Source organism: Rhodnius prolixus, unplaced genomic scaffold (genome assembly GCF_049639745.1).
Source record: "Rhodnius prolixus isolate KJV_2025 unplaced genomic scaffold, Rpr scaffold_13, whole genome shotgun sequence".
Classification (NCBI taxonomy): Eukaryota; Metazoa; Arthropoda; class Insecta; order Hemiptera; family Reduviidae; genus Rhodnius; species Rhodnius prolixus.
In genome coordinates this window covers 13,943,081-13,955,374 of record NW_027411583.1, presented here as the reverse complement: position 1 = coordinate 13,955,374, position 12,294 = coordinate 13,943,081, and the positions used below count along the sequence as shown (strand labels likewise).

The 12,294-nt window shown below is 35.8% G+C and overlaps 1 protein-coding gene across 15 annotated transcripts in view; it reads right to left on the bottom strand.

Annotated features, from left to right (window-relative positions):
* Positions 1-12,294, bottom strand: part of LOC141448251 (uncharacterized) — a 73,349-nt gene that overhangs the window by 14,098 nt on the left and 46,957 nt on the right. For 10 of the 15 annotated variants that reach the window (XM_074116490.1, XM_074116484.1, XM_074116486.1 and 7 more), the window contains 9 exons: positions 8,409-8,603; positions 5,553-5,898; positions 5,003-5,252; positions 4,708-4,899; positions 3,566-3,797; positions 3,376-3,478; positions 2,758-2,916; positions 2,558-2,665; positions 2,377-2,458 (listed from right to left, as the gene is read on the bottom strand). In XM_074116490.1, coding sequence (XP_073972591.1) covers positions 2,377-2,458; positions 2,558-2,665; positions 2,758-2,916; positions 3,376-3,478; positions 3,566-3,797; positions 4,708-4,899; positions 5,003-5,252; positions 5,553-5,898; positions 8,409-8,603 — 1,667 coding nt within the window. The remainder of the gene's footprint in view (positions 1-2,376; positions 2,459-2,557; positions 2,666-2,757; positions 2,917-3,375; positions 3,479-3,565; positions 3,798-4,707; positions 4,900-5,002; positions 5,253-5,552; positions 5,899-8,408; positions 8,604-12,294) is intronic. The other 5 variants (XM_074116487.1, XM_074116488.1, XM_074116498.1 and 2 more) reach the window with 1 other exon arrangement.

The following is a 12,294-nucleotide window of genomic DNA, read 5'->3' as shown; positions in this document are numbered from 1 at the left end:
GAGAGGAGTTAGCCCCCTTTATGTAAGGCCCCCTCCAAAATTATTATTACTAATTACTCTGTAAATCTTGGCCCGATTTTGATAAAATTTGGTAGGATGATAGGGTTAGGGCTCCCCTACCTAACAATAAAGCGACGATCTGCTCTTACACTTGTTAAGGGGAAGTATAGCAATCGTTTCAAATTATCGACACGTGAACCGATTTTCATGAATGAAGTGTCATTCGAATCGAAATTTTGTACAGATTTGTACTTTAAAAGTCTCGACGCTATGCCTCATAAGGAGGGGAGTTCGCCCCACCCAAATAAGGCCCTTTCTAAAACTATTATTACCAATATTTCTACAAAGCTTAGTCCGATTTTGATAAAATTTAGCTCAAATAAGTGGTTAAAGCTCCTCTACGTGGCTGTGAAGTGCCATCATGCTCTTACACCTACTAAGAGGAAGTACTGCAATCGTTAAAATTATCAATGAGTGAACCTATTTACATCAATGAATTGTCGTTCGATTCAAAATCTTTGCCTTTTAGGGAGAAGTACTGTAATCGCAGTTTATTTTTCTTGCTCCTCTTAAAAGGAAGTACTGAAATCGCAGTTTAATTTTGCTATTTACGTACAAATACCTTCCTATTTTATTCAAAACGCTTTCTCAAAAAAATGGTTATTGAGGATGGTTTGGGGACCGCAACTATAATCATTCTTTAAAAAGATCTCTCCAGTGGTAGTTACGGTTCCGATTTAACACCTTATCAGGTTATAATGATAGAATAGCTTATTCCAAATTTTAAAAAATCTGTAAAGCAGACGTAACTTTGCAAATAGACAAAAAGGAAAATCTATCCAAAAGGTACAAAAATCTCCTTAACAAAAACTTACAGTTTTAAAAGACAAGTATAAGGGTTGATTAAACGCCAAAAGGTACACAAATCAGCAGTTCCCAACATTTCATTAATACTTCATTGATATAATTTAAGTAATTTTACTGCATTAACTTTTCCTTCACATTTTTTAGAATTTATTAGATGTCACAGACCCTTATGCTGGCCAGTTCATTCATAATATTTTTTTATTATAATTATGATAAAATGAGTGATGAATTATTCTGAGTAGTCACATATACATGCATGTTAAAGTAGAAAAAAACAAAGTTAGAGTCGGCCACTTTTTAAATTTCAATCACGGAGGATTCAAAACAATATTTCAGTCTTAAATTCGTCTTACCGAAATATTCGTGAGCACAAATAACATACATTTAATAACAAGTAGATTATTCAACAATATTTACTCATTTCTCAATTGTAATTTAATTTAGTCCCCCTAATTTTACTTATGGTAAAATACTGGAATAATTAGCTGTCCTAAAAATATGCATATCTTTATTTTCTTTATTTTATATTACATATATATAACATTGTGGGAAGAACACCTAGATTGAGAATGTAATTGAAGAAAACTATATTATTTGCGATAAAGCCAGATTATTTATTACTTATTATTACAAACGTTTGACTACAACATAAAATAACAATTACTTTAATCGAAGAATGAACTTAAACCAATGATTTTTATTTAAAAATAAAAATAAATGCATAAAATCATTGATGTAAAAAAAGTTTATGAATTTTTTAGCCTCTTATTTTTTTTATATTTTTTATAACGTTTTCTTTTTCACCTGTGATTAATAGTTTGATTATTATAGATAAATAGATATTACAGTCAATCTAAGTTAAATGGTGTGCTACTTGAGTAAATATTTTGTAGACGAAAATGGCCAGCATAAGGGTCTGTGACATCTAATAAATTCTAAAAAATGTGAAGGAAAAGTTAATGCAGTAAAATTACTTAAATTATATCAATGAAGTATTAATGAAATGTTGGGAACTGCTGATTTGTGTACCTTTTGGCGTTTAATCAACCCTTATACTTATCTTTTAAAACTGTTTAAAGCCATGAGTTCACTTTTCTTAGCCTCAAAATGGTCTGGGAATATCTCGAAACAGAAATACACGGCAGGGAGAGGTTAAAGAGACGATGGAGACACCGTTTGCCTCTAAAATTTTATTTCCGAAGGTGCACATTTGGCTTAAATATTTTCTAGAAACGCTAGAACTTTGAATGACTTTGAATGTTATTTAATGCTCTAAAGTTGAGAGAACCGTACGTCTCTCTGGCGAGACACTTTTAGGGAATGTTTACTGCAGCAACCCTGAGATCCGCCCCGGATTGCCTTCCCAGTATTCTGTTATTTTCCCAAAGAATTTAGACAACATGATAACCCATTATGTATGGGCACTTTAATAGTTTATGGAGTTTATAAAACTGCAGCCAAAACTTTGTAAAATCCGTAATAAGTTGGATATAAGCAGTAGATGCTTACATTTCTTTTTTGTCCCATCAGTTCGTGGCTTACTCGGGTCTTCCTGATGGACATGTATTTCAGTCATACCAGCTTGTTTACACTGCAATTCATTCAAAATTGTATTAGCCAACTCTCTAAACAGAAACATTTATATAGATATTGTAGTGATTCAATAACCGTACAATACAATGAGGCTTACCTGGTAAACTTTTTGGTAGGTGGGCGAATTTGGTGGCGTAAGCTGTTGGTCTCCTCTATCGGCGAAACTCACACACTTCCTGCCCACTTCGCTTAAAAATTTGCTAACCTAAATTCATTGTGATCATTAACCATTTTTCAATTTTTTTAAGATGTTTCGCTATTGTTAATTAAACAGAATCTCAATGCCCTGTATCCTACCTGATCTCTAAGATTGTGTATATCTTGTGTCCTCCATTGTTCATGACCAGACAATTCAATGAGCTGATCAAGGCGCTGAGCATGCGCAGATGGTGGAGAGTGTGCCCGCTGTCTACAGTCTCGCCACCAATCATCCCAGGCTTCCTTGTCCACGGTGTCCTACAAAACCAGAATTTTGTATCTTTAATAGTTCAAAAAAAAAAAAAAAAATACGTAATATGACTTTTCGCCGGAAATCAATGTCTGAAATCTTCCGAGTTTCTTAAAAAGTTGATAAACTTAGTATTCCGTTCCAAAAATCATCATCGTTTCCGTTACTAAGACTTTGCAGTCCGTCAATAGGAAAGCGACATTACGAAAGAATTGGAAAACTTCCAACATTAAATGGTTTAAAAGTTCTACTGGAAAGATCCAGGATTGTAGAAATACGGCAATCGAAGTGAGACTTTCTGGACTCAATTTTTGAGCTTTTTTGGAATTTCTGCACAAAAGATGCCAAATTGTCTGCCTACATAAAACCTAAAGAAGATTTTCTTAAGTTTAACTTTAACTTTCCATTAAGCCAATTTTAGCTTTCCCAATACTTATTGGATTGATTATCTAATTTTTGTAGCTGACCTTCAGCGCCACATGTTGATTTGGGAAAGATTTTCTTTTCTTGGAGTTTTCATTCAGTTCGTCCAGCACTTCTTCAACCGCTCCAAACTCAAACATGCTGTACCTGGTGGGGGAAATAAGAAGAGGTTACAGTTTAATTTCCATTCAAAAGTCCACAGTTACGTAACCTTAGCTTTCTCATGTGGCTGACCTTTTGTTCTCCTGGGGTGGTGGGGTATCGTTAGAATTCTGCGACCTTCTGCCGGAAATACGTCTGCTTTTTTCATCTCCGCTGCCATAATTATAAACGTAAAGCGGATTATTGGTACCGGCATTTCCTCCAGCTGCTCCGCCAGATTCACTTAATAAGGTGGACGATCCTCGATAACCAGACGATGGTGCAGTGCCTGTACTGCACCCGGAAGTATTCACACCAGTCTTACCTGTAAGTTATTTTCTGAAAGTTGATATCGGTGTAGGAATTTACCCACTCAAAAACACACATCTTTTTGGCACCACTATTCCAAAGAAACTGCATTTGCGCAGCAAACGTGCAAACTGTAAAATAACTATATGCAAACTCTTATGCACAGATCGCAATGCAAAGGTACTTCATCCACTGGTCGTTTTGAACAAATATATAATTGTGGTTATAAGTATACCAGAGCAATAATCAAGTTCATTTCTGCCCTTGAACCATTAGAAGATAACGGATGAGTTGTTGATTCTCCTAGCGCGTAGATAGATAGATAAAGGGAGATAAAATAACGAAATGATAACTGTACCTGTTTATAAATATATACAATAAATCAAATATATTGCAAACAATACTCCTTTGCTCGACATTACAGGAGTGTACAATCTCTCCCTAGAATACTCCCCATTTCTTAATTTTATGTGCTACCTAGAACAATCTGGGTAAGGAATTGAGGAGAAAGGTGAACAGGACACCAGGTTAGCCATTAACATCAGTCCCTCTCTTCCTGGAACCTCCCTAGAGGACCTGGGGAGCATTCCTCAGCAGAGAGACTGGACTCACCTGGCTCAACTGAGGAGCACCATCGATCTATTTTTGTAAGGGCCTTTTTGGAAGAGATTAGCTATTTTCCAGAAAACCTTTCTAAAATGTTGTACCCTGTACCGCCTAACATTTCATATTTCCTCTGCTTCCTCCTAGCTAAGGTTGTTTACAACATACACCCTCATTTGATCTCCCAGTAATTCCAATAGCTGTCTCTCGTACTATGACAGCTTGTGCTACGTGCGGGAATTCGCTGCTAACAGCCAGCTTCTCAGCTGGGCTTAAAGAAATAAACTGCTTTTAACTAAGTTGGAAAAAAAACTTTTACTAACCTGCTGCCATGGTTGGATCGTTAAAGGTGGTGAATTCCTTATTCTGTGTGGGTGTCATGCAGAACAACGGTTTGGTATTCTCAAACCTAGCAGCAGAATGCTGTCGTATCTGCGGAAGTTCTGCTAACACTGACCAATATTCACTAGGCAATAAAGGTGTGAGACTTGTCCAATCCACTACATGGGATAAGCCTGGAAATTCAATGGGAGAATTTCTTATTAAACAGTTCCTGGCTAAATGCAACTTAACTTAGGACATACTGGGTACATTTTAGACATGAATCTGAGCACTTACCCTTTTGCCTGAGCATTTCTATATCAGCCCTAGTGACCTGTCTGTAAGGAAGGCCACCCTTGATCTGAGGGCTCTGCGGGGAACCACTACCAGTAGATCCACCACTTCCGGCATATTTCAATGGCGTCAACAATACTCGGTCCAAATCGAGACTGTTTCTCCGTAAAAATTCTAGATCTGGTAAAGTGTAATTCGGATATAGAACGTAGACAGGTTTTTTAACGTTATCATTACGAGTATTTCCGTCTGGCTGCAAGCAAAGAGAAATTGCACAATTCTGTTTAATCTTTGATAACGCCGAATGATAAAACCAAAAGTCTGGTGCAACACTCGTACGACTTTCTTTAAATGCAATTTACTTGATTTAATTTTCTTGGAAGTTAGAATTTCTACTAAATTAATTGATTCCAATATTCGCCACTCTAAAGAGATGCCATTCAATTGGAAGCCAACTAATTACTTTGGGTAACAATTCCAAGAACAAGGAGACAAAGTCTAGAGAGTTTTCTTATTAAAGAGAAAGACAAACGAACAAAATAAAAATGATCACCTCAGCGTTATTCTGCAGTTTTTTACTAACAGATGTATTAGTATGATTGAGCAAGTTGAACTGTAGGGAAGATGTTTGCATGCTCCTGTCGACACAATGAATTGGGCACTTCCGGTCGACTGCAGTAATGATCACTCTGGCCGTGGTGTTCTCAGAACTGCTGGTCGGCTCTGACAGTTCCGAGGTGCCGGAAGTACCTACCTTGGCATTATGTCTGTTGACATTGGTAGCGGCTTGATGTTGTTGATCAATTGAAGAGTGTGTGGCTGCTTGCTGTAGAGATTGCTGACTACTGCTGTCACAGTTCACTTCACGCTCAAAACTGTTATTGTTATTGACATTGAACCTGCGAAACAATGTCTATGTAAGTATAAAATCATCTTTGCAATGTTTAAATTGATGAATTCCTTTCTTATACAATCAACTAGTTTTGATTGAATCAGATAACTTCGTCATTTATCAATGATTGGTTTGTAAAGAACGTTTACAGCGTTTCAAAACTTTTCATTATTATTATTATTATTGCTATTACTATTATTATTATTGCTATTATTATTACTTTTTTTTTTTTGGCGCATCAACAGCTGAGGTTATTAGCGCCCGGAACTTTTTCCAGTGCACTGCCGGCCTCCGGACAGTGTTCTCTCGTTACAGACAACACTGTCCATCACCGGACAGTGAGCTGTAAGAAGCTCCTAGGAAGAGAGAATCTAAGGGTCAGCTGCTGGATTCGAACCCGGGACCTCCGCGTGGGAGTCCAGTATGCTAACCTCACAGCTAATCCCTTCCCTATATTACTATTATTATTATTATTATTATTATTATTATTATTATTATTATTATTTGAGTAGGTTCTTTTCTTTTCAAAGCAAAGGGTGTGCAATTTATCCCGGTAGAAATCAGTTTGACAGAACATGCGCGTATCCGGGTGAAAAGTTCACAATAACAACAGGAATACAATATTAACTCTACGCGTTTTTTGCTACTTGGCTGGTCCAGTCAACTTGGCAAATCAAGTGTCTGCTAATACATGTTTATGATGGGTTCATCATTTTGTTGTTGCTTTGTTGGGTAAACTGAAGTGGAATCTAGAGAAAAGAGGAGTTAATTCAAATCTATCTAAAAGAAAGTAAATGAAAAATAGGGTGGAACCAAAAATTATAATTAAAAATATTCAAAATCCTTGGAGTGGCAACCTTGTTGAAATTTATGTCTGAAAAGATTGTCTACTAATGCTTGCTCCACCAACGCGTACCATTTAGGCGTGTATTACCCTAATCATTATCTTTTTATCCTTTTAAGGAACAATGAATGCCAGTACAGGAGGATGCAGCTGTTCACTAAGGTGCCTACTAATAGTGTGATAATAAAGGTCGAATCGTTCCATAATCCTCTACAATCCCCATGTCACGGAGTAATGAAACGAGACAATTTCGAAAATCAAGAAGAGCAGTTGCAGGATAATCTGGGTTATACGATAACGACACGATACGCTTGCAATTATTATGTATTGCTAGTACATACTTCTGTGTTAATGGTCTCCAAAATTAAGCTCCCATCTTTCTCTTCAAAGTCTGATCAGATTGTTACTAGTTAAATGTTAATTATAATTCAGTTTAAACTTTTAGAATATTTTGTTAAACTTAAAAGCAAACTATCTTTTGAAGAAAAATCGTCTCCAACAGTTAAGCTCGCATGAAAGCGAACCCATAAGAGCCACATCATAAAAGAAATAATGACAAGGTGGTTGATCGAACCTCTCCCTGTGGACTTAGCCTTCTAAGCAGCCATCACTGTTGTACAATTTTACACTTAAACTATTTTAAGCAAGGATTGTAAATACAAAATAAAATAAATAATGCTATTGATACCGGAACTCAGCGTCATCCAACAGTCTTGTCAATAGTGATTATTTATAAAAAAAATATATAAATAAAAAGTAAATCTTTTGGTATTTCATTAATTCTAGTTGGGAAACCCTATTTATTATTATTATCGGCAATTTTCAATTTCCTTCAAATAAGCTATTATAATCACAAAAACATCATAGATCATTTTTATGTACAAAAAATACGATTTAAAAAAAAGGAAAAACCAGGAAAGGCTACAAGATTTAGGGGAAAAGGCGATGACTCAGCTTTTTTCGATTTCTCTACCAACATGCATCAATTAAAGGAAAATAAAGTAAGAATAAAAGAGGAAATGATAAACCAAGCTATAATAACTGGGAAACTAAGAGCACTGCTTTGAAGGTGAGCCAATGTGCGCCGAGTTTTCTTCCTTTGTTAGGTAGCAAGTTTAAAAAATCAAAAAGTGGAAAATAACTTCTCAAGAATTATGGCGGCCACAGCTAACTCTATCATCACGAACAGCACGGGCATTCACAATGCACACAGGATATATATAGCAAAGGTGACTGATGAATGCATCTAATAACAGAAAAACTGCAGCTCATCAAACACACACATTAACATTGCAGCAACCTATTTCAGATCTTCTGGTGCACCATCAAAGAATAATTCTCCAAATTGTACTAATTCAACTAATAATAATAGTTTATTAAACAAACTAATAAACAATTTTACAGCTAAAAACAAACATTGAAACTAACTACTGGCAATGAAATGAAAATCTAATCTGAGGAAGGTAATAAAAACAAAAGTTAGATAAAGTAAAGTAATCGCGTAACCTTCCACTACCAAATTTGAGAAAAATAATAACAAACAAACTAAATAAAAAGAAAAGTAGTAACTACTGGAAGGAAAGTATTCGAAAGAGAATCAAACAAAATTTACTTTAAGTTCTGCTTTCTGGGGTTCATGTTTTTTTTTTTAAACAAGAATATCATAAACTCACTTGTTATTGCTGCATGTTGACATGCTGCATGAACAAATCGATATGGACTTGCTGGACAATCGATCCACACTGGAACTATCTTGTCCGCTGGTCGTATTGCCATCTCTGGTCGTCAGACTATCCTCATAGCAAACTTCTTCCTCTAGCCATTCACTCGTGCTGATCGGATTCAATTCGTTCGCATTGCGCACCACTCTGTAAACGCCGGGCCGTACGTCATTGCAAGTACGCTACGGTATGTTTACTTGATACTCTCTTTAGTTCTGATTGTTTGAACAAGCAAATCTAATGCAGACTAAAATTGCCAAAGAAAAGGATCAACGCAACCAGAATTTACATTTTTTTTTTAAACTGAAAGCGCTGCAATTCAAAATAGAAAAAAAGCTTGCTTCGGCCACCAAAAACACTTAAAAGCTAAGCGGTTTCAACATCAGAAACGCCAGGGTTTCAAGATGTACGCTGAAAACTAAGACCTCTCAAATAAGATAATGCCCCTTAATAGACAAAACTTGATCTTTACATCCCCACAACGAAAACTCGTTTTTAGGGAAGCCATTTCACCACTATTATACGCTTTTAGAATATCGAGAATTTTTAAACTAAATTAACCAGTAATTAAAGGGACAAAAAACTATTTTCCGCGATAATAATCCAATTTAAAATCTAAAACTAAATTGAAAACTGCGGTAATAAAATTGGCGGAAGGAAGAGAACATAATATGTCTGCAAGACCCCTGAGCAATGAACTTTACATATTAAAATGTAGCTGATAACAGTCTAAATTGATAGACATGGTTCAGTTGATTTGATAAAGAACAACTTGTACACTGTGCAAGGAGGTTATCCGCAGTAGTCAGCATGTTTATTTAGCTTTCAGTATTCTTTATTTACACAAGAAAACCCAAAAAATTAAAGTGTCATTTACTGATTGGGTCAAAAAAAGAAGCAGAAGATTGGTATGTCGTTTAAATTCAATTTGATTCATTGGGGCAACAAAAAAATAAAATAATTGGGTTACGTAACTATATTAATTAAGTACTTTATTTGATCTAGTAAATCTATTTAATTTTCAAACGGATTTTCCAAGAATTACGCAACAAATATTACGCAACTGGATTTATTTTCAATTGAAAGCTCATCGTTCTACAGCAAGAAGCGGAAACTAGAGGCAAGCTGCTCTAACTTGGCGATCAAGCTAAGGCATGAATTACGGCCTAAACCAGAGGTTAGGAACGCTAACATACCAAAATGTTAAGAACAAAGAAGTATAGGAAGAAAATAAAACAAGTTGTAAGTTGCATTCTTGCATTACATGAAACTATTAGTTTAACAGTATAATTACCGACATATTTAAAGATTAACTGGAAACAAATGAATAGTTGCAATAAATAAAATATTAAATTTTAAATATGAAACATTGGCCAGATTCTCACAAATGGTTGGGATTATTTGGTAGATCGAACAGGCATTGCTGCTCCCATTTCCTGCTCTAAGTTTTCTATTTTCATTACTCTCTGATGACTTCTGTTGGAAAAACCCTCATTCAAGAGCAATCACACACTTCATTTTAATCGCAGAATGTCCCTTGTAGACATTGTTCAAATTATCCAAGATCCAGAGAATTCTTCTTCCTTGCTTAGAAAGGGGGGGGGGTTACTTAATCAAATGATACGCCTCTAATCATAAACATGAAGTCAGATAGCTGACCGATTGCTTTTGGCGTCTCTGAATTTGAACTATTTATTGTCATTACATAGCGGTCACCAACGTCTCAGTGGAACCACTGACCTACCCGGTGGACAAAACTGGAACCCATCTTGATTCAGGACAGTAAAGCGAAAGATATTACGCTCAAGTATTCTTTGTAAGTAACAATGTCCAGCTGATTTGAAAGACAATTTAACCAGTTAATCGCCCAATCACTGTTTTCACAGATTAGGCCTGTATAAAATGGAATCCAATTTGTAAACTCTTAACTTCATGGAAAAATAATTAACTGTCATAAAATTGTGCTACATAGTCGACTTAAAATTCGATCTAAATGCCTACGTCCACCATCACAGTTAGAATAACAATTCTCAGATTAAAACTGCTACAAAACCGGTCCTTCTTCAAAATCACCACTAAACCAATCAGGGCCACCCAATAAACCTTTCAAGCCTGCTCATCGAGCACTTACTTCCTTCAGGAGTGAATGTTGACCATTCCTGGAATCTAATAAGGACATCTGTTGAGGATAAGAAAGCCTTCACACATGCCACAATTTAAGATTTCCTAATTTTTTTGTTAATTATCATTAAAGGAATTTTATTCAATTTTTACTATGACCAAAAAAAAAAAAAATCATCACTAAAACTGTCCCAAGAGATCACAGGAACTGTTCAATGGATATTAAAATTATTAGCCCTCATACATTTAACACTGCAAGGAAGCATTAAGTGGTAATAGGGCGAGAAATATCATGAACCAAACTAGACTGTGCTATAAAAGGAAATATAAATAATAATTTATAAGTGGAACCATAAAAAACCACAGCGGAAATTAGAACATTAGCCATAATAATAATTAGATAAGAAAAATAAACAATTCGACAGTAAACCAAATAAACCGCAGCATTTAAAACTAGAAGTAAACAAAATATATTCTTATTTATTGTAATACCTGACATTGTAATGTATCTGATTCAGATCTGTAAATAATCCTTGGAAAAGATGAAATGAACATTGCATGGATGAGAAGAAACTGACTAATGTTCCTGTAGGCACGTATCCTGCACTGACTGAGTTATTACTAAATCAGAGTGATTGAACACAGTGTGTACAGTCAGGGCCCCCTCACAATAGTCACCTCTCTCTCTCAGGGTGTGCGACAGAGAGAGAGAAGGAGGCCGACTAATACATGAATCACAGATAAACTGTGACCACGACGCTGATAACGCCTTCTTGGTGCCTCTAATTTCTTATTCAATTCTTTCATAAATTTATATTTTATAACGTTAGCGCAATTTGGGCGCCTTCCTAATATACAGCATTATACAGATGACTGATTGCACTACACCTTTAAAAACAATAGAATGGCACCCGAAGCTCTGGACAAGCTTTCCCCACTGAAGAGCTCAAAGTAGCCTTCTCTTTGTTATCTTGCAAGATAATGAAAATCATTTATCTACACAGTGATAAGGAGATATAACTCATTGGAGCCATCTTTTCCTCCATCCCAAATAATGTTCATTACCGACCATTCTTTCTCCTTCTTCGAGGATTAGGCTTGCGGCCGGTTCTGATCTTCATTTTAGTCACTTTTACCGTGCACTTGCAACATTCTTCTACTTAAAACCTGGTACAGAATGATCTCCTTAACAAGCCTGCTGTCTGCCATCCTCCTTACATGAAGTAGGCCTTATTTTCTTTAATTCCGTCATTGCCAGAAATTTGTGGAGATCATCCTTTTCTCATGTTATTCTTCAACCTCTAACCGTTCTCAGAAATTTCACAACTCCAACCTGAGGACGCTATTTGTACTTCTGAGTTAGTGTTCGAGATTCGGGAACATTGTTAATAACATCTTAACATGGTTTTCTTCCTCACTTTTGTTTCCCCCAACATCTTATATCTAGACCCAGTCAATCATTAGATAATTGCTAATTTTGTTGTGATGTTTATAGCTACAATCGCATCCTAGAAAACTGAAATGAGAATCTTGTTCCTTATCTTATTATTTAATACTACATTGGGATGTATATTCAGTCTTTTTCCCATGGAAAGCCTGGGTCTTCACGGTAGATACGTTTATGATGTAGCTCCAACAAGATGTAGGAAAAGAAAGACAAGTGTCCCTCAATATAGAAGTTCTTTGTTTCTGTGATCATTTAATGTTTGCAAATAAA